Source organism: Zophobas morio, unplaced genomic scaffold (genome assembly GCF_036711695.1).
Source record: "Zophobas morio isolate AGI-343-1 ecotype UQ-CSIRO unplaced genomic scaffold, CSIRO_AGI_Zmor_V1 ptg000008l, whole genome shotgun sequence".
NCBI classification, from domain to species: Eukaryota; Metazoa; Arthropoda; class Insecta; order Coleoptera; family Tenebrionidae; genus Zophobas; species Zophobas morio.
In genome coordinates, this window is record NW_026972113.1 from 13159484 (window position 1) to 13181747 (window position 22264).

The 22264-nt window shown below is 28.7% G+C and overlaps 1 protein-coding gene across 2 annotated transcripts in view; it reads right to left on the bottom strand.

The window, feature by feature from the left end:
• Gaba-b-r1 (metabotropic GABA-B receptor subtype 1) overlaps positions 1-22264 on the bottom strand; it is a 237871-nt gene that overhangs the window by 9876 nt on the left and 205731 nt on the right. Inside the window, exons 7-9 of one of the 2 annotated variants that reach the window (XM_064050983.1) lie at positions 22105-22246; positions 6089-6239; positions 5796-6036 (exon numbers count right to left, since the gene is read on the bottom strand). In XM_064050983.1, the coding sequence (XP_063907053.1) occupies positions 5796-6036; positions 6089-6239; positions 22105-22246 (534 nt within the window). Of the gene's footprint in view, positions 1-5786; positions 6037-6088; positions 6240-22104; positions 22247-22264 lie in introns of both variants that reach the window. The other variant, XM_064050982.1, reaches the window with a different exon arrangement.

Genomic DNA, 22264 nt, shown 5'->3' on the forward strand with positions numbered 1-22264 from the left:
GACACCAATCACGCGCTTATGCAACACAAATTACAGCAACAATACATTTAATAAATCTACCACTCGATAGAGGGCGACGAAAAAAAATGTGTAAAAATCTCATAGTAAGCATTTAGATAATTTACAGCGTTGCCAGATGAGCCTAACACAACTTTGCCGTTATTTCTAGTCGATTAGATTTTATTTCGTTTAAAAGTTTCTGGTAAATAAATTGAATTATTATAATGAATAAACAATACAAACAAATTATTACTTGTTATTTTAAACACTTGTTAGTGTTGATGAAAACATAAATAGTTATTAAAGTTATTCTAAATAGCTCAAATTTTACAGTACGAGTGGGATGTTTCAGGACGAGTAGGTAGCCAAGTCTTTAATTTCGAAACGAGAATGCGAAAAGAGTTACCGGACGTATGTTGTTAATGTTATGTATTTTATTTCATACTGTCGACATATTTTTAAAATTAATTATTATTTTGAGAAAAAATCCAAATTAGTCACTTTTTCTGACATCGTTAGTAACCGCTGTTTGGTAAATGTTTTAATTTGTTTATTCGTGCAAATCAGCATCAAAAATGTTACACATAGTAACACTTTACAGGACTTGTCCGTTTTTTTTATTTTACCGGACTCCTTCGAATCCAGTAAAACGTCAAATTTGACACAGTATGAAGTAAAATAAATGTAGATAACACATTTGAAATTTTTTCTACGCTTTCGTGTGCTCGCTTTTGTTACTAATAATACAAAGCAAAATGCTTTTAAATGCGTTCTCTCAAAACTTACTATGTATATTTTTTTAGAAAATTTATTAGACTAGAGACGGGCAGATATATACTAAAGACAAAACATATGCATTCATATAATATATCTTAAAAAACGGAAAACATATGCCGCATAAAGTCAAAAATAAGACATTTTCTTTCACATTTTATAAATAGACAATTTTTCGATTATTCAATTTCTCGATTTTTCAATGTTTTAATTTTTCGATTTCTCAGTTTCTCCATTAATCACTTTTTTGATTTTCCATTTTCTCGATTTCCCGACTTTTCAATATTTTAATTCAATTTTTCATTTTTTAAACTTTCGATTTTTCAGTTTTGAGATTTTTCAATTTTTCTTCCATTTCTCAATTTTTCTATGTTTTAGTTTTGGGATTTCTCATTTTTGATTTTTTAAATTTTACATTTTTCAATTTTGGGATTTTTTGATGTTTCGATATCTTGACGATCTCCCTTTGTCGATTTTTAGATTTCTCGATTTTTCGAGTTTTCGATTTCTCAGTTTTTCAATTCTTCAATTTTTCGACTTCCCTGTTTTTCCATTTTAAAGGTTTTTGATTTCCGATTTTTCATTGTTAAACTTATGATTTTTTGGTTTTTCATTTCTCGATTTCCCAACTTCTGCATTTTTCAGTTTTGAGATTTTTCAATTTTTCGAGTTTTCGATTTCCAATTTATCATTTTTTTCAACTTTCGATTTTTTTGGTTTTTCATTTTTCAATTTCCCAAATTTTCGATTTTTCAATCTTGAGATTTTTCAATTTTTCGATTTTTCAGGTTTTTGGTTTCCCAGTTTTTCGATTTTTATTAGGATAATTTATTACTTCCGACATATTTTCGGTGACAAATTTAATCTTCGCATACTTCAGCGTAGTTAGTGAACTCGTTGTGACCACTGAAATATACAAAGAGTAAATTTTGAAATGGAACGAAAGTCGAAGAATACTTTCAAAGCCACGATCAAAATGTATTTGCTTATCTTCGCCAAAAAATGCATGACGTCATGGCAAAATTTGATATGATGAGTCAGTACCTGTGATTTATCATTGCAGTAATAGTTTTTAGATTTACTTATACAGGCTGTCTCAAAAAACGATCACTTCGATTTTCGATTTTTCGTTTTTTCGACCAACCGTTTCATCTAATTAGATTTTTCAGTTTCCATTTTTCGATCAACTTTTCGATTTTTTTACTTTCCCATTTTCTGATTTTTCAAATTTGCGGTATTTTGAATTTTCGAGTTTTCGGTTTTTCCGTTTTTCGATTTGTTGATTTTTCTGTTGGTCAGTTTTTAAACTTTGCTGCAATTGTTTTGCATTTTTCGATTATTTATACTTTCCGATTTTTTTGATTTTTGAATTTTCGATTTTACGTTTTTAATTCTTCGATTTCCGATTTTTCAATTTTTCGGTTTTTTAATTTTTCGAGTCTCGATATTTCGATTTTCGATTTTTCAGATTTGTGGATTTGTGTCCGTTTTTTCGATTTTTAGAATATTGATTAATCGAATTTTCGATTTTTGAGCATTTCGATTTTTCCATTTTTAGATATTTTTCGATTTTTTTTAATTTTTCGATTTTTTTGTTCGTCAGTTTTAGACTTTGCAATTTTTACTTTTCCACTTTTCTATTATTTTAGTTTCGGATTATTCGATTTTTGAATTTTCGTTTTTTTTCATTTTTCGATTTCCGATTTTTTAATTTTTCGATTTTTCGGTTTTTTAATTCGTCGATTCTCGATATTTCGATTTTCCAATCTCCGATTTTTCAGTTTCCAGTTTTCGATTTTTCTGTCCGTCACTTTTTAGGCTGTGAAATTTGTTTACTTTTCGATTTTTGAATTGTCGACTTTTAGAGTTTTCAATATTATGAATTTTCGGTTTTCCTATTTTTCGGTTTTTGAAATTTCCATTTTCGGTTTTTCAATCTTGCAAATTTCCGATTTTTCAGATTTGTCAATTTCCGGTTTTTCGATCGACCTACGTATTATATTCATTGAATTTTCGATTTTCGGTTTTTCCATTTTTAGATTTTCGATTTTTCAGTTTTGTATTTTCAGATTTTCTGTTTTTCGCATATCTGATTCATCAAATTTTCGATTTTTCGGCTTTTCGATTTTTCGATATTTGATTTTCGAATTTTCGATTGTTCAGTTTTCCATTCTTCAGCTTTTAGACTTCAATTTTTTTACTTTTCGATTTTCCGAATTTTCGAGTTTCAATTTTCAGATTTTTGATTTTTCGATTTTCCTTTTTAAATCTTTGAACTTTTCGGTTTTGATTTTTCGAATTTTTGATTTTTAATTTTTCCATTCTTCGGTTTTTAGACTTCAATTTTCTTTCTTTTAAATTTTTCGATATTCTATTTTCCGCTTTCCAGAATTTTCGATTTTCAGTTTTCAGACTTTCGACCACTAGAATTTTGGATATTTCGGTTTCATGATTTTTAGATTTTTAGAAAATTTGAGTAGTCGAATTTTCGATTTTTCAATTCATCGATTTTTCTATGTTCAATTTTTCAATTTAAATTTTGCGATTTTCAATTTGTCCATTGTCGATTTTTAGAATTTTCGGTTTTTCAATTTTTCCATTCTCACCTTTTAGACTTCAATTTTGTTTCTTTCCGATTTTTTGGTTTTCGATTTTCCAAGTTTCTTTATTCAGATTTTCGATTTTCCACTTTTGCGATTTTAGATTTTTCGAATTTTTGTTTTTCCAATTTTTTGCTTTTTCGATTTTTCTGTTCGTTTCAGTTTTTAGGCTTTGCAATTTTTTCTACTTTATATATATATATATTTTGATTATTTTAATTTCCGATTTTTTAAAATTTTTGTTTTTGATTTTTTTAATTTTCAGCATTACAAATTTTTGACTTTTCGATTTTTTGGTTTTTCCGTTTTTCAATTTTCGATTTTTCGATTTTTGGGGTTTGTGAATTTCCACTTTTCGATCGACCTCGGTATTTGATTCATTGAATTTTCGATTTTTTGGTTATCCATTTTTAGATTTTCGATTTTTACGATTTGTATTTTTCGATTTTCTGTTTTTTGCATTAGTGAATTTCAGTTTTTCCGATTTTCGATTTGCCGCATATTTGATTAATCAAATTTTCGAAAAAGTTACCATGCTTACAAAAACTTTAAAACATCTACAATATTTCAAAGTATTCAGTTTTGCTATTCTTGATTTCTTCAATAAAACAAATTGACTCAGTCATTAACTTTTTTGAGACACCCTGTATAACCAAATCTAAAAAAATATTAATGCAGTGATAAATCACAAGTATAAAAACTCATCATATTTTATACATTTAAGATAGGATTTATTCTGCAAAATTTTGAAGTGACGTCATAATTTTTTTAGAGGGGATAAGCAAATATATTTTAATAAAAAATGTATCATGTTTATCATGACTTTAAAACATCTGCAAGATTTCAAAGTATTTGATTTTGCAAATTCAAAATTAAATTGCAAAATATTGTTTTATAATTTTGATTTTTTTTCCAAAAATCTGGACGTTCCGGATAAAAATTCAACACGGAATCATAAACTACATGTGTAGGACTATGTTACTGTATACAATTTAAAACCCATTTACTATGCATAAATTTGAAGTGACGTCATCACTTTATTGGTTGGGATGATTAGACAAATTTAATAATTTTGCGACATTTATGAAAAAAATATCAGTTAACAAAAATGGCACGTTTTTATTATTATGTCACTCAACGACAATATCGTTTTTTTTTTATTTATTTATTATGAACATTGCATAATTGTCGATCTCCCTGATTATGCCCTTAATACATAAATAACTATTATTTTACTTCATACTATGTCAAGTTTAACGTTTTACTGGATTCGAACGAGTCCGGAAAAATCAAAAAAACGGACAAGTCCGATAAAATTGAGCCAAAAAGGACAAGTGTTCCATTTCCGGAAGCGGCCACTGACCCTTTTGGGTCTCTTTTGCTTTACCTGTTATTGTAAATACAAATGTAAATTTAGTATTTCTGTAACCGTCCTGTATTAAACATCGAAACCGAACGCTGTCTATTATTTCGCACACAAAAAAGCAATATCAAAGTATAATTCGGTATCACATTGACGTATCAACCAGATTACAAAAAACACTGGTAGGACGAGCCGAGTTGCACAAACATTGGTCCTTCGAGACGGATTGCACAAAACATTCGTCCATCGAGTCGGATTATACAAAACAATAAGTCCTGTAAAGTGTTATAAGTACTATGTGTTTAAACATATGATGCTGATTTGCACGAATAAACAAATTAAAACATTTACCAAAGAGCGGTTGCTAACGATGTCAGAAAAAGTGACTCGATTTGGATTTTTTCACAAAATAATAATTATTTTATTGAATAAAAAAATATGTTGACAGTATGAAATAAAATACATAACATACGTCCGGTAACTCTTTTCGCAGTACTCGTTTCGAAATTAAAGACTCGGCTACCCACTCGTCCTGAAACATCCTACCCGTACTGTAAAATTTGAGCTATTTAGAATAACTTTAATAACTATTTATGTTTTCATCAACACTAACAAGTATTTAAAATAACAAGTAATAATTTGTTTGTATTGTTTATTCATTATAATAATTCCATTTATTTGCCAGAAACTTTTAAACGAAATAAAATCTAATCGAATAGAAATAACGGCAAAGTTAGACTCATCTGGCAACGTTGTCAATTATCTAAATGCTTACTATGAGATTTTTACAAATTTTTTTCGTCGCCCTCTATCGAGTGGTAGATTTATTAAATGTATTGTTGCTGTGATTTGGGTTGCATATGCGCGTGATTGGTGTCCAAGCTTTTCGCCGGCGTTTGACGGCCGAATGTTGGTACGCCATCTCTTGTTCGCCGGCGTTTGGCCTGTTCGCTCCAAACTATAGCATGGGTCGATCTATATGTATTTAATCAATGTACGTGAATAACGCGCGAACATTTAAGTCGAAAAACGGGCTCCAGGCCGCTTACCATTCTGACCTTCGGGTCGCTCTTGGCCTTGGTGGTTAGTCGATGCACCCGCCACACTTTGCTGAACATCGCGCCGAAGGACAGGGTGAATCCGGTGGATAACAACCACGCCCTTGTTTGACAAATGGCTGGATAGGCACCTGGGGATACAAATCTACCATCTAAACCGAGAAGGAAAACGGCCGTTAAGCATACTACGATTCCGAAGAGCATTATGGTATTGCATACGGGATGCGAAGACTGGATTACTCTGGAAACAAATCGGATTTGTGAGCGGTCGAGACAGTATTCCGGAGGGTCACCTTCGGTGGTTGTTCCACACGTTGAATACGACCAGGGCGATGGCCAGCAGGATTCCCACGCTGGAGATGACGCACATGCAAATGAAGAGCGGCAAGGAGACGGTACGCAATACTCGTCGGATGATTGTTCTGTCTTGAGGCACTTTTCCGCCTGGAAACGACCACCTCATTATTAAACCAGCGAAGAATCAAATTCGGGCTTCCTAAACCTTCGACGAACTTTCTGTATACATATAGCATAGTTTCAGATTTACGACTACCCGTGCGGTCCGCTGATAAGACGTTCGCCGCTGACTTCTTTCGAATCTATTCCGTTCCAGTCGTGTAGAAAAATCGCGAAATTGATTTTATTACTGTGGAGAAGTCGGGCCGTTGAATTGATCAACACAATTCCCTGGTGTCTCCAGAAAGGTCAGGAGAGATGTAGGTTACGTTACTTACGTCGTCTCGAACGTATTGTCGTCGACGGTAGAAGGAGGCGAAGTTTGTTTGTGTTTGTGTCGTTTCGTTCTCTGGAGGAGGGAGTACGGACGAGAGGAGCACTTGTGCATTATTTATTCACGGTTCGCATGTCTGATGTGCTTTTTTTTGATACCGACGAAATCGACTACGGGCGAATTTAAATAACGCGAGAACAATAGAAAAATTTCTCTATTCAGTTTCATGCACGGCGAGGATGGCGTTCGTGTGAATTAATTAAAAAGTTCGCGAATACTGAACAAAGAAGGGTAAGAGGGGGGGAGAAACCGATAAGAGTAATTTTTGTTTTTTTTAATTTTTCAGTTTAAAAATACTAAATTGTTTGATTTTCTATTTTCGAATTTTTTGATCTTTAAGTTTTTATTCCTTCGATTTTTCGTTTTACAATTTTTAAAATACTAGATATTTTAATTTTTCGATTTTTTAACTCTTGTTTTTTTATTTTTCGATTTTTTAGTTTTTCAGATGTTATTTTGCAATATTTCGATCTTTGAATTTCAAAAATTTGCAATTTTTCTGATTTTCAACTTTCGATTTTTTAATTTTTCATATTCAAAAATAATAAAAGTTTCATTTCTTCAATTTTTCGATTTGCAATTTTTCAATTTTTTGAAAATTTAATTTTCTGTTAAATTTTTTGAGTTTTCAATTTCCCGATTTGCAATTAGTATAGTTTCCAATTTAATTCTTTTTAATTCTGAATTTTCAAATTTGTTGTTGATTTTTCATTTCCTCGAGTTTAATTTTCGATTTTTCAATTGAAATTTTTTTAGTTTTCATTTTAAAAAAACTTGAATTTTTTTACTAGAAAAGTTGAAATATTTCTCGATTTTTTGATTCTCTACTTTCGAATTTTTTCCAGTCTTCAGTTCCTCGATTTTTAATGTTTCTTGTTTTTGAACTTATAAATTTTTCAATTTTTAATTTTAGAATTTTTTGATTTTTCAACATATATAGTTTTCGTTTTTTCAAATTTTCGAGTTTCCTATTTTCAATTTTTCAGTTTCCCGATTTATTTTTCGATTTACAATTTTTTAAATTATTACTTTGAAAAGTTTCAGATTTTGACTTTCCACCTTCTGAAGTTTTTTCCCATTTGTCAGTTTCTCAATTCTTAATTTTTCGATTTTTCAACTTCCAGTTTTTCTAGTGTTAATTTAAAAAAAAAAAACTGAATTTTTCACTTTAAGAGTTGAAATCTTAGAAATTATTTTCGATTTTTCAGTTTCTCGATTTTTAATTTTTTGATTTTCAACTTTAGAATATTTTATTTTTTTGTTTCCACTCTTGAGTTCCTGGATTTTTAATTTTTTGGGTTTTTCAAATTTTACATCTTTTAATTTTTCGATATTTTAGTTTTTCACCTCCTATTTTGTACTTTTTCGAATTTTCAATTTAAAGTTTTTTAAATTTTTTGATTTGTCCACTTCCGAATTTTTCAATTTTTCGACGTTTCAATTATGTCATTGTTTCAAATTTTCCATTTGCAATTTCTCGAGTTTTATTTCCAATTTCACAATTTTTAATTTTTCAATTTTTAGACATTTTAACTCCTGGTGTTTTTTATTTTTCGATTTTTTAGTTTTCAGCTGTTTTTGCAACATTTCTAGCTCATAATTTAAAAAAATTGCAATTTTTCGAATTTTCAACTTTCAATTATTTAATTTTTCATATTCAAAAATAATAAAAGTTTCATTTCTTCAATTTTTCGATTTGCAATTTCTCAATTTTTGGAAAATTTAATTTTCTGTTAAATTTTTTGAGTTTTCAATTTCCCGATTTGCAATTAGTCTAGTTTCCAATTTAATTCTTTTAATTCTGAATTTTCAAATTTGTTGTTGATTTTTCATTTCCTCGAGTTTAATTTTCGATTTTTCAATTGACATTTTTCTAGTTTTCATTTTAAAAAAACTTGATTTTTTTTAATAGAAAAGTTGAAATATTTTTCTTTTTTTTTATTCTCTACTTTCGAATTTTTAAATTTTTTCCAGTCTTCAGTTCCTCGATTTTTAATGTTTCTTGTTTTTGAACTTACAAATTTTTCAATTTTAATTTTAGAATTTTTAGATATTTCAACGTTTATAGTTTTCGTTTTTTCAAATTTTCGAGTTTCCAATTTTCAATTTTTCACCTTCTGATTCCATTTTTTAGTTTCCCGATTTATTTTTGAATTTACAATTTTTAAAATTTGTATTTTGAAAATTTTCGGATTTTAACTTTTCACCTTCTGAAATTGTTTCCGATTTTTCAGTTTCTCGATTTTTAATTTAATTTTTCAACTTGCAATTTTTCTAGCGTTAATTAAAAAAAAACTGAATTTTTCACTTTAAGGGTTGAAATCTTAGAAATTATTTTCGATTTTTCAGTTTCTCGATTTTTAATTTTTTGATTTTCAACTTTAGAAGATTTTATTTGTTTGTTTCCAGTCTTGAGTTCCTGGATTTTTAATTTTTTGGGTTTTTCAAATTTTACATCTTTTAATTTTTCGATATTTTAGTTTTTCACCTCCTATTTTGTACTTTTTCGAATTTTCAATTTAAAGTTTTTTAAATTTTTTGATTTGTCCACTTCCGAATTTTTCAATTTTTCGACGTTTCAATTATGTCATTGTTTAAATTTTTCCATTTGCAATTTCTCGAGTTTTCTATTTTCAATTTCACAATTTTTAATTTTTCAATTTTTAGACATTTTAACTATTGGTGTTTTTTATTTTTCGATTTTTTAGTTTTCAGCTTTCGAATTTTCAACTTTCAATTATTTAATTTTTCATATTCAAAAATAATAAAAGTTTCATTTCTTCAATTTTACTACTTTCGAATTTTTAAAATTTTTTCCAGTCTTCAGTTCCTCGATTTTTAATGTTTCTTGTCTTTAAACTTATAAATTTTTCAATTTTTAATTTTAGAATTTTTAAATTTTTCAACTTTTATAGTTTTCGTTTTTTCAAATTTTCGAGTTTCCAATTTTCAATTTTTCACCTTCTGAATCCAGATTTTTTTTCCATTTTTCAGTTTCCCGATTTATTTTTGAATTTACAATTTTTAAAATTTTTATTTTGAAAAGTTTCAGATTTTGATTTTTCACCTTCTGAAATTTTTTCCGATTTTTCAGTTTCTCGATTTTTAATTTTTGGATTTTCAACTTTAGAATTTTTTATTTTTTTGTACCAGTCTTGAGTTCCTGGATTTTTAATTTTTTAGGTTTTTCAAATTTTACATATTTTAATTTTTCGATTTTTTAGTTTTTCACATTTTATTCTACTTTCTCGAGTTCTCAATTTTTAGATATTTTAACTCTTGTTTTTTTATTTTTCGATTTTTTCGTTTTTCAGATGTTATTTTGCAATATTTCGATCTTTGAATTTCAAAAAGTTGCAATTTTTCGGATTTTCAACTTTCGATTTTTTAATTTTTCATATTTTGGTTCTCTACTTTTGAATTTTTAAATTTTTTTCCAGTCTTCAGTTCCTTCGATATTTTAGTTTTTCATTTCCTATTTCGTACTTTTCCGAATTTTCAATTTGAAGTTTTTTAATTTTTTGATTTGTCAACTTCCGAATTTTTCAATTTTTCAACGTTTCAATTATGTCATTGTTTAAATTTTTCCATTTGCAATTTCTCGAGTTTTCAATTTTCTATTTCACAATTTTTAATTTTTCAATTTTTAGACATTTGGTGTTTCTTATTTTTTTATTTTTTACTTTTCAGCTGTTTTTGCAACATTTCCAGCTTATAATTAAAAAAAAATTGCAATTTTCCGAATTTTCAACTTTTAATTATTTAATTTTTCATATTAAAAAATAATATATTCTTTGATTTTTCAACATTCGAATTATTCAATTCTTCGATCTTCCAGTTTTTTATTTCTTCAATTTTTCGGTTTGCAATTTTTTTAATTTTTCGAAAACTTCATTTTCTGTTCAATTTTTTGAGTTTTCAATTTCTCGCTTTACAATTTGTCTAGTTTCCAATTTAAGTTTTTTTTTAATTCTGAATTTTCACATTTTTTGTCGATTTTTCATTTCTTCGAGTTTAATTTTCAAGTTTCGATTTTTTAAAATTTTTTCCAGTCTTCATTCAGCTTCTCGATTTTTAATGTTTTAGGTTTTTCAAACGAGAAATTTTTCGTTTTTAATTTTAGAATTTTTGGATTTTTCAACTTTTATTTTTTCCCATTTTTCAGTTTAACGATTTCTTTTTGAATTTGCAATTTTTTCGATTTTTCAACTTCCAATTTTTCTAGTGTTCATTAAAAAAATGAATTTTTCACTTCAAAAGTTGAAATAATCTTAGAAATTATTTTAGATTTTTCCGTTTCTCGACTTTTAATTTTTTGATTTTCGATTTGAATGTTTTATTTTTTACAGTGTTCAGTTCCTCGATGTTTAATTTTTTGGATTTTTCAAGTTTCTTTGATTTTTTTTACTTTGGAATTATTCAAATTTTGGAACTTCCAGTTTTTCATTTCGTCAATTTTTTTAATTCTGAATTTTTGAAATTTTTCGTCGATTTTTCAGTTACTGAAGTTTAATTTTTCGATTTAGTTTTCGTTTTCAAAAACTTCAATTTTTTCGCTTAAAAAGTTGAAATCTTTTGAATTATTTTCGCTTTTTCAGATTCTCGATTTTTATTTTTTTGGATTTTTCAACTTCCGAATTTTTCAATTTTTAGTTTTAGAATTTTTAGATTTTTCAACTTTTGGATGCTTTGACTTCGTTTTTTCAAATTTTCGAGTTTCCAATTTTCGATTTTTCAATTTTCGAATTGCCAATTTTTTCCACTTTTCAATTTCCCGATTTAGGTTTGAATTTGCATTTTTTTTAAGTTTTTATTTTGAACAGTTTTGTTTTTTTGACTCTTCACCTTTTAAAATTTTTTTTCGATCCTTCAGCTTCTCTATTTTTCAGTTTCTCGATTCTTAATTTTTTGATTTTTCAGTCTGCAAATTTTCCAGTCCTCAATATTAAGAATTTGCATTTTCTGAATTTTCAATTTTCGTTTTTTTTTTAATTTTTCAATTTAAGAAAAAATAGAATTTTTTGATTTTCTTATTTTCCAATTTTTCAGCTTTTATTTTGCATTTTTTGGACTTGGGAATTTGAAAATTTTTCAATTTTTTTGAATTTCCGACTTTGAATTCAAAACATATCCAAATTTCCAAATTTTTAACTTCTGAATTTTTCAATTTTTAATTTTTCAGTTTTTAAATAACACTTCGGATTGATTATTTTTCGATGTTTTAGTTTTTTGGCTGTTATTTTGCAATATTCGAGCTTTTCAAAAATATAAAAATTTAGAATTTTTCGAATTTTCAACTCTCAATTTTTTAATTTTTCTTATTCAAAAAATTTCGCCTTTTGAAATTTTTTTTCGATTCTTCAGTTTCTCAATTTTTAATTTTTTGATTTTTCAGTCTGCAAGTTTTCCGTTCCTCACTATTAAGAATTTGCAATTTTTTGAATTTTCAACTTTCCCTTTTTTTAATTTTTCAATTGAAGAAAAAATTGAATTTTTTGATTTTCTTACTTTCCAATTTTTCGATCTACAATTTTTCAAATTTTTATTTTGCATTTTTTGGACTTATGAATTTGAAAATTTTTCAATTTTTTTGAATTTCTGACTTTGAATTCAAATCATATCCAAATTTCCGAATTTTCAACTTCTGAATTTTTCAATTTCTCAATTTTTAATTTTTCAGTTTTTAAATAACTCTTGCGATTGATTGTTTTTCGATTTTTTAGTTTTTTAGCTGTTATTTTACAATATTCCAGCTTTTCAAAAATATAAAAATTTACAATTTTTCTAATTTTCAACTCTCAATTTTTTAATTTTTCTTATTCAAAAATCATAAATTCTTTGATTTTTTTACTTTCGAATTAGTCAAATTTTCGAACGTGCAGTTTTTCATTTCGTCAATTTTTCGATTTGTCATTTGTCTGATTTCCAATTTATTTATTTTTTTAATTCTTAATTTTCAAATTTTTCGTCGATTTTTCAGTTCTTGAATTTTAATTTTTCGATTTAGCTTGCGTTTTGAAAGACTTCAATTTTTTCGCTTAAAAAGTTGAAATCTTTTGAATTATTTTCGCTTTTTCAGATTCTCGATTTTTATTTTTTTGGATTTTTCAACTTTTTAACTTTAGAATTTTTAGATTTTTCAACTTTTGGATGCTTTGACTTTTCGTTTTTTCAAATTTTCGAGTTTCCAATTTTCCACTTTTTAATTTCTCGATTTATGTTTGAATTTGCATTTTTTTTAAGTTTTTATTTGGAAAAGTTTTGTTTTTTTGATTTTTCACCTTTTGAAATTTTTTTTCGATCCGTCAGCTTCTGTATTTTTAGTGTTTTGATTTTTCAATTTTAAAAATTTCAATTTTTGTTTCACTTTATCGTTTCTTCAATATTTCGATTTGAAATTTTTCGAGTTTTCAACTCAATTCAACATGATGATAAAGACAGAGGAGGATGATAGAAATATGACCAAACGGGAGAAAAACAACGAGAAAGAATGACAGATGAGGAGAAAAATGCCGCGAGAAACAGAGAGAAGGCTTAAGAATGCAAATGAAACGAGAAAAAAGACATAGGAGTGTATGGGAAAAGACTGGGTGGAGAAAAATAGAGCGGGAGAAAGACACGAGAGGAGTTAGACAAAGGGAGAGGAGGAGACTCGGGAAGAAAAACAGTGCGTGATAGACAGATAAGAAAATATAAACAGAAAGATGAAAGACAGAGAGGGAGCAAAAAACGACGACACAACAGAAAGACAAATTTGGAGATAAGCCAAGAGGTGAATGACAGATGGGGAGGCAAGAAGAGGACATACACAGAAGAAGAAGTTAGAGGGGTAACCACGAGTGGGAAGACAAAGAGGGCAACAGAGAAAAGAAAGACGGAACAATAGAAACAGAAAGGAGTATCTCCTTGTGAATTAATTAAAAAGTCTTTGGAATCTCGTCCGATTTAATAAACGCCCCAACTAAAAGTAGGCGCCTTTTGTGCGTCGCGATAATTAAAAAAAACTAACGATACCTGTGTTTCGACTTCAAAGCCGGTATAAATCTTTCATCGTCGCTGCTTTCCTTTGAAAGCGACTTCCACTCAATGTGACATCGTTCTCCGTAGACGAAAATTAGGAGGAAAGGTCATAAAGTCGCGAAAGAGGCGAAGCCGACCTAATGGAAACAATTACGGTAAATACTTTTAAAGTTACAAAAGAAAAATACCTAGGAGGAAACTTACATTAAGTGAGAATGTGGGCGTCGGGTTACACGTTAAATATTGCAACATCCATTTTGTGGCGGAATCGGCTAACTTTGTTTACGGAATTGTGTCTTGCTTACACACTATGAATATTTATTAATGATATGGGTGTTATTTAGTTGCGTCGACGTTACATTATTTTACTTCTGGATGATTTAATTGAACTAATTTGCATTTAGGCGCTTCGCAAACAACGGTTCTACTCCATTTGTTGTGTCTAGGAAGTAAACCGAGATGAAGAGTGAAGGGTCAGCCTGTGCCGAGAATTCGTATGAGACATTTAGAGGGTCGTTCGGCCGGAAAATGACGACGTGTGCGATGTATATTAATCGGAGAAGTCGGAAGAAAAACCGAAAAATTCCTGCTTCGAGATGAGCTCCTCCAGAAAACGAAACAAACATCCGAATTTTAATTTTTTTTCTCACGTCGTCTTAATTCCGAACGATCTCTGACTCGTTCGTCTTTACGACGACACAATATTAAATTAAGCTGAAAAATTGCCCTAACGACCTCGAGGTGATCAATCAAGCGCATTTTCATTACTTCTATGCTTTTTCTTTCGATACTTCATCAGGACTACTCAAAGCTTAAAAAGATTTTCTTTTATAAACTTAATAGCTTCCATTTTTACTCTTTATTTGTCCTTTTGAAAAAGTTAATTGATTCGACGACTGACTTCGCCTTTAAACGCAACCCGGCATACGCGAACTCCTGCAGGATGGAGGGCACGTGTTCCCGAAAATTTGCCACTCTCTCCTGACTCCGACTAAAATCACGATTACCGTTTCCATAAATCAGACGGTGATAAAATATTAAAGGCATAATAGACGGTAATAAAACACAATACGACTAACGTACGCCCATTGTGAACATGCTAGCAAAACTTTATCTTGAATGATGGTCATAGATATAAAGCTGTCAGTGAAGTAGTGGTGAAGTGAAGTAAATCTTTACTCAACCCTTTGCCTTTATATTGCTGTATTCGGTGGAAACAAACGCTTTATGTGCTGTGTCACGCAAGCCAGTACAAACAGCTAACGTCTTATTCGAACAAATTGTTTTTCTCGTCTCCGGGATGACGTCAGGAGGACATTCTTGAGCCACGAAAAGATACGGAAGGAAAAAATGGAGGGGGTGAAAGACAGAAGGGGTAAAAACCAGAGAGGGAGAAAGACACGCAGATAAATGGAGGGAGGAGAGCTGAATGCAATAATAAATCACAAGTAAAAACTCATCATATTTTGCACTTTTTGGGTAGAATTTATCAAAAAAATATTGATCACCAGATTCCTCATATTTTGCACACTTAAGATATTTTGACTTTTGTTTCTTTCTGAATATTCGTAATCTTCTTTCTACAACAAGAAACTTAAAACATGGTCAAAATGGCAAATTTTCGTAAAGAAATATATTTAAAAAAAAGGGAAAATATAAGGCCCGCCCACCTGCCCTCGTCTCAATTCCGATTAATGTTTCATTCTTTGTCAGATCGCGGGGCGGAGAGTAATTGCAAAATCCATATTTGCTTAAAAAAATATCATTTTGATAAAGTCTTTGGTTGTGAAAAGAAAACTACGCACAGTAGGAAAAACAGAACAAAATGCAAGCCCCGCCCACCCACCCTACCTCAATTGTGATGATTTTTTTTTAGTATATGTAATTTTCTTTTCATAAAAGAAACTGAAAACAAGTTCAAAATGGTAAAATTTTGTGGGAAAATGCTGATTTTGCAATTAAGGTCCGCCTCCAGGCTCATGACTAATAAAAAAAATCATCACGGGCGGGGCTTATCTTTTGATTTTTGTTTCTTTCTTAATATTCGTAATCTTCTTTCTACAACAAGAAACTTAAAACATGGTCAAAATGGCAAATTTTCGTAAAGAAATATATTTAAAAAAAAGGGAAAATATAAGGCCCGCCCACCTGCCCTCGTCTCAATTCCGATTAATGTTTCATTCCTTGTCAGACCGAGGGGCGGAGCGTAATTGCAAAATCCATATTTGCTTAAAAAATATCATTTTGATAAAGTCTTTGGTTGTGAAAAGAAAACTACGTACAGTAGGAAAAACAGAACAAAATGCAAGCCCCGCCCACCCACCCTACCTCAATTGTGATGATTTTTTTTTAGTATATGGAATTTTCTTTTCATAAAAGAAACTGAAAACAAGTTCAAAATGGTAAAATTTTGTAGGAAAATACTGATTTTACAATTAAGGTCCGCCCCCAGGCTCACGATTAATAAAAAAACCATCACAATTGAGATGGGGTGGGTGGGCGGGGCTTATCTTTTGATTTTTCTTTCTTTCTTAATATTCGTAATCTTCTTTCTACAACAGGAAACTTAAAACATGGTCAAAATGGTAAATTTTCGTAAAGAAATATATTTAAAAAAAGGGAAAATATAAGGCCCGCTCACCCGCCCTCATCTCAATTCCGAATAATTTTTCATTCCTTGTCAGACCGAGGGCGGAGCGTAATTGCAAAATCCATATTTGCTTAAAAAAATATCATTTTGAAACGTCTTTGGTTGTGAAAAGAAAACTACGTACAGTAGGAAAAACAGAACAAAATGCAAGCCCCGCCCACCCACCTTACCTCAATTGTGATGATTTTTTTTAGTATAAGTAATTTTCTTTTCATAAAAGAAACTGAAATCAAGTTCAAAATAATATTAATGAAAACATGAAAAATTGAAACATCGAGAAATCGAGACATCAAAAGATCGAGAAATCGAAAAATCGACAATCTGAAAAATCCATAATTAAAATACTGAAAAACTGAAAAATCCAGAACTGGAAAAATTTCTAAAATTGAACACCGAGAAATCGAAATTCTGAAAACTGAGGGATTGAAATACCGAGAAATCGAGAAATCGAAATATCAAAAGGTTGAGAAGTTAAAAAGACGAGAAATATAAAAATCGAGAAACTGAAATAGACCAAAATCGAAAAATCCAAAAATTAAAATTTGAAAAATTGAAAATTTTAAGTTGAAAAAGTCGAAAAATTGGAAAATCGTAAACATCGAAATCTCGATAAATCAAAAAATTGGAAAAACTGAAAAATCAAAAAATGTAAAATTTAGAAAACAGTCGCGAAGTCGAAAAATCGAGAAATCGAAAAATCTAAAATTTAAAAACCACAAAAACTGAAAAATTGTAAAATCGAAAAATCCAAAGGTCAGAAAGTTGACAAATCGAGAAATAGAAAAATGAAAAATCCATTTATAGGAAAATCGACAGTTTAGATTTAGAAACGCTAAAAATTTAAATATTGAAAAACCGAAAAATTGAAGAATCCAAAAATTGAAAAGTAGTAAAACTGAAATAGATATCCGAAAATAGAAAAATCGAAAATACAAAAAAAACGTAAAATGAAATACTGAAAAATTGAGTAATCCAAAAGTTGCAAAATTGTAAAATCAAGGAATTGAAAAATTGATAAATTAAAAAGTCAAAAATCTGAAAAATCGACCAACTGAAGAAAACAAAAATCAGAAATTAAAAAATCCAGAAATGGGAAAACCAAAATATCGAAAAACCGAAAAAATCTAAAAGTCTCGAAAAATCGAAAATTTACAAACCCCAAAAATTAAAATCTTAAAAACTCGAAAAACTTCAAAATCAAAAAATTAAAGAAGAAGAAAAATTGAAAATCGAAAAATCGAAGACACGAAAAATGGATAAATTGAGAAGCTGAAACTTGAAAGTTCGAGAAACCGAAATAAAAAGCTGAAAAACTGAAAATTCGAAAAAATGGGAAAACGAAGAATTAACAGACAAAAAAAACGAAAAATCGAAAAATTTAAAGTTTCAGAAATCAAAAAAATTAAAATATTAAAAGATTGAAGAATCGAAAAATTGAAAAATCCCAAAACTCAAATATTGAAAAACTAATCAATCGACTAATCGAAAAACTGAAAAATCCCAAAACTAAAACATCGAAAAACCGAGATATATAAAATATATAAAATCCAAAAAAATAAAGAATCGAAAATTTGAAAAATCGTAAAACTGAAATACATATTGAAAAATTGAAAATCGAAAAATCGAAGAAACGAAAAATGGATAAATTATTATATATTATTCGCTTACACTCGGGAAGTAAAAATTGGTAATTTTTCTCCAAAAAGTCGAAAATTGAAAAATCTAAAAATTGAAAACTCCAGAAATTAAAAAGTCAAAAAAAATAGGTAATGAAAAATTGAAAACTGAAGAATGGAAATAAAAATTTGAGATATGGAAAAGTAAAAAACTTAAAAAATCTTAAAACTGCAGAATGGAAAAATTGAAAAATCAAAAATGGGATATTTGAAAAATTGAGAAATCGAAAAGGAAACAAATTGAAAATTCGAATATCGAACAGAAACGAAAGTTCCAGAAAATTCTCGCACATCGAGAATTCGGAAAATCGAAAAATCCAAGAATCGAAATATAGAAAAAATGCAATAAAATTTAAAAACCACAAAAACTGAAAAATCGAAAAATCCAAAGGTCAAAAAGTTGGCAAATCGAGAAATAGAAAAATTAAAAATCCATTAATAGAAAAATCGACAGTTTAGATTTAGAAATGCTAAAAATTTAAATATTGAAACACCGAAAAATTCAAGAATCCAAAATTAAAAAAATCGAAAAATCAAAAATTTGAAAAATCCGGAAACTCAAGAACCGAAAAATTGAAAAATCGTAAACATCGAAATCTCGATAAATCAAAAAATTGGAAAAACTGAAAAATCAAAAAATGTAACATTTAGAAAACAGTCGCGAAGTCGAAAAATCGAAAAATCTAAAATTTAAAAACCACAAAAACTGAAAAATCGAAAAATCCAAAGGTCAAAAAGTTGACAAATCGAGAAATAGAAAAATTAAAAATCCATTAATAGAAAAATCGACAGTTTAGATTTAGAAATGCTAAAAATTTAAATATTGAAAAACCGAAAAATTCAAGAATCCAAAAATTAAAAAAATCGAAAAATCAAAAATTTGAAAAATCCGGAAACTCAAGAATCGAAAAATTGAAAAATCGTAAAAATGAAATACTTATCGAAAAACGAGTAATCCAAAAGTTGAAAAATTGCAAAATCAAGGAATTAAAAAATTGATAAATTAAAACGTCAAAAATCTGAAAAATAGACCAAATATGAAGAAAACGAAAATCTGAAAATAAAAAATCGAGAAATGGGAAAACCAAAATATCGAGAAACCGAAAAAATCTAAAAGTCCCGAAGTCGAAAAATCGAAAATTTACAAACCCCAAAAATTAAATTCTTGAAAACTCGAAAAACTTAAAAATCAAAAAATTAAAGATCGAAAATTTGAAAAATCGTAAAATGGAAGAAACGAAAAATGGATAAATTGAGAAGTCGAAACTTGAAAGTTCGAGAAATCGAAACAAAAAGCTGAAAAATTTAAAATTCGAAAAAATGAGAAAACGAAGAATTGAAAAATCAAAAAAAAAAAACGAAAAATCGAAAAATTCAAGAATCCAAAAATTGAAAAGTCGAAAAACTGAAATAGATATCGGAAAATACAGAAATCCAAAATAAAAAAAATCGAAAAATCAAAAATTGAAAAATCCGGAAACTCAAGAATCGAAAAATTGAAAAATCGTAAAAATGAAATACTTATTGAAAAACTGAGTAATCCAAAAGTTAAAAAATTGCAAAATCAAGGAATTGAAAAATTGATAAATTAAAAAGTCAAAAATCTGAAAAATCGACCAACTGAAGAAAACGAAAACCTGAAAATAAAAAATTGAGAAATGGGAAAACCAAAATATCGAGAAACCGAAAAAATCTAAAAATCCCCAAGTCGAAAAATCGAAAATTTACAAACCCCAAAAATTAAAATCTTGAAAACTCGAAAAAGTTAAAAATGAAAAAACTAAAGAATCGAAAATTTGAAAAATCGTAAAACTGAAATACATATTGAAAAATTGAGAAATAGAAAAATTGAAAATCGGAAAACCGAAGAAACGACAAATGGATAAATTGAGAAGTCGAAACTTGAAAGTTCGAGAAACCGAAACAAAAGCTGAAAAATTAAAAATCGTAAACATCCAAGTCTCCATAAATCAAAAAATTGGGAAAACTGAGAAATCAAAAAATGGAAAATTTAGAAAACAGTCGCGAAGTCGAAAAATCGAGAAATCGAAAAATCTAAAATTCAAAAACCACAAAAACTGAAAAATCGAAAAATCCAAAGGTCAAAAAGTTGACAAATCGAGAAATAGAAAAATCAAAAATCCAATAGAAAAATCGACAGTTTAGATTTAGAAACGCTAAAAATTTAAATATTAAAAAACCGAAAAATTCAAGAATCCAAAAATAAAAAAAATCGAAAAATCAAAAATTTGAAAAATCCGGAAACTCAAAAATCGAAAAATTGAAAAATCGTAAAAATGAAATACATACTTATTGACAAACTGAGTAATCCAAAAGTTGAAAAATTGCAAAATCAAGGGATTGAAAAATTGATAAATTAAAAAGTCAAAAAATCGAAAATTTACAAACCCCAAAAATTAAAATCTTGAAAACTCAAAAAACTTAAAAATCAAAAATTAAAGAATCGAAAATTTGAAAAATCGTAAAACTGAAATACGCATTGAAAAATTGAGAAATAGAAAAATTGAAAATCGGAAAATCGAAGAAACGAAAAACGGACTAAATTGGGAAGTCGAAACTTAAAAGTTCGAGAAATCGAAACAAAAAGCTGAAAAATTGAAAATTCGAAAAAATGACAAAACAAAGAATTGAAAAATAAAAAAAAACGGAAAATCGAAAAATTTAAAGTTTCAGAAATCAAAAAAAAAAAAGAAAATATTACAAGATTGAAGAATCGAAAAATTGAAAAATCCCAAAACTAAAACATCGAAAAACCGAGATATATAAAATACATAAAATCTAAAAAAATAAAATCGGAAACGGGAAAATCAAAATATGGAATAATTGACAAATCCAAAGGTCAAAGTCGAAAAACATCTAAAAATTAAAAAATCAAAAATTGAAGAATCCAAGAAAAATTGAAAAATCCCAAAACTGGAACATCGAAAAGTATAAAAATCGAGAAACCAAAAATTTGAAATATTGAGAAATTGAAGAGTCGAAAAATTTGAAATTCAAGAAACTAAAAAATTCCAAAAATTGAAAATCGGAAAATCGAAGAAACGAAAAATGGATAAATTGAGAAGTCGAAACTTAAAAGTTCGAGAAATCGAAACAAAAAGCTGAAAAACTGAAAAATCGAAAAAATGAGAAAACGAACAATTGAAAAATCAAAAAAAAAAAAACCAAAAATCGAAAAATTGAAAAATCCCAAAATTAAAACATCGAAAAACCGAGATATATAAAATATGTATATAAAATCTAAAAAATAAAATCGGAAACGGGAAAATCAAAATATGGAATAATTGAAAAATCCCAAAACTGAAACATCGAAAAATATAAAAATCGAGAAACCAAAAATTTGAAATATTGAGAAATTGAAGAGTCGAAAAATTTGAAATTCAAGAAACTAAAAAATTCCAAAAATTGAAGGTTGGAAAATCCATCGAAAAACTGACAAATTGAGAATACGAAAAGTTCAGGATTATGTTACTGTTTAACATTTAAGTAACATTTACTAATGTAAATTTTTCAAATGAAGGAATCCTTTTATTGCTTTAGCTTACGCTCGGGAAGTAAAGACTCCCAGAAAGGAACACAAAAAAGGAAGCGAAAGGCAAATGGGAAAAAAAGATATAGAAAAAGACAGAGGAGGAGAAAGACAAGCAAGGAAATACAGAGGAGAAGAGCTACAGAAAAGCAAAAATATATACAGTAGGAAAAGACAGAAATAAATAGAATGGGCAAGTAGAGGGAATGGGGAGAAAATGGCTGTTTGCTCGTGGCGTTTCACTGTAAAAACGTCATTTTTCTCTGGGACAATTTCCCGGCCATAAATTAAATTTACTTCTGGCTCGTCTGCGGCCTCGCGCCGCGCCCCCTAATCAACGAGCCAACTTCTCCAACTCCCAAGGTCTGTAAATTAACCTCCAATCTCTTCACTTTTCAATTAGGTTATCGTGCGATTATCAATGGGAAACCGTAATTTACCCGGTTGCATCAAAATTGGAAACTCGAAATTATGTTAATTGGCTCTTAAACGATTAAGTTCGGGCCTGTAACAAAGTTTGCGATTCAATAACCGCCTTCGCAACTACCAAGTTCGCCGTAAATTGGCGGAATGAATAAAGTGTCGGCGTCGACATTTCTAAAAATACGCTTTCACTTACTTACCATGCCAAACTTCTCTATCGAACCAAGTGAGATTATCCGCTTGAGTGTCGTAATAGCCCAGTACAACGTAGTTACCATTTATTATTTGCTCGATCTGGGTGAGGGCGATCCGATCTCCCTGGGAACTGAAAGCTACGTAACCCTGCGAACAATAAATCCG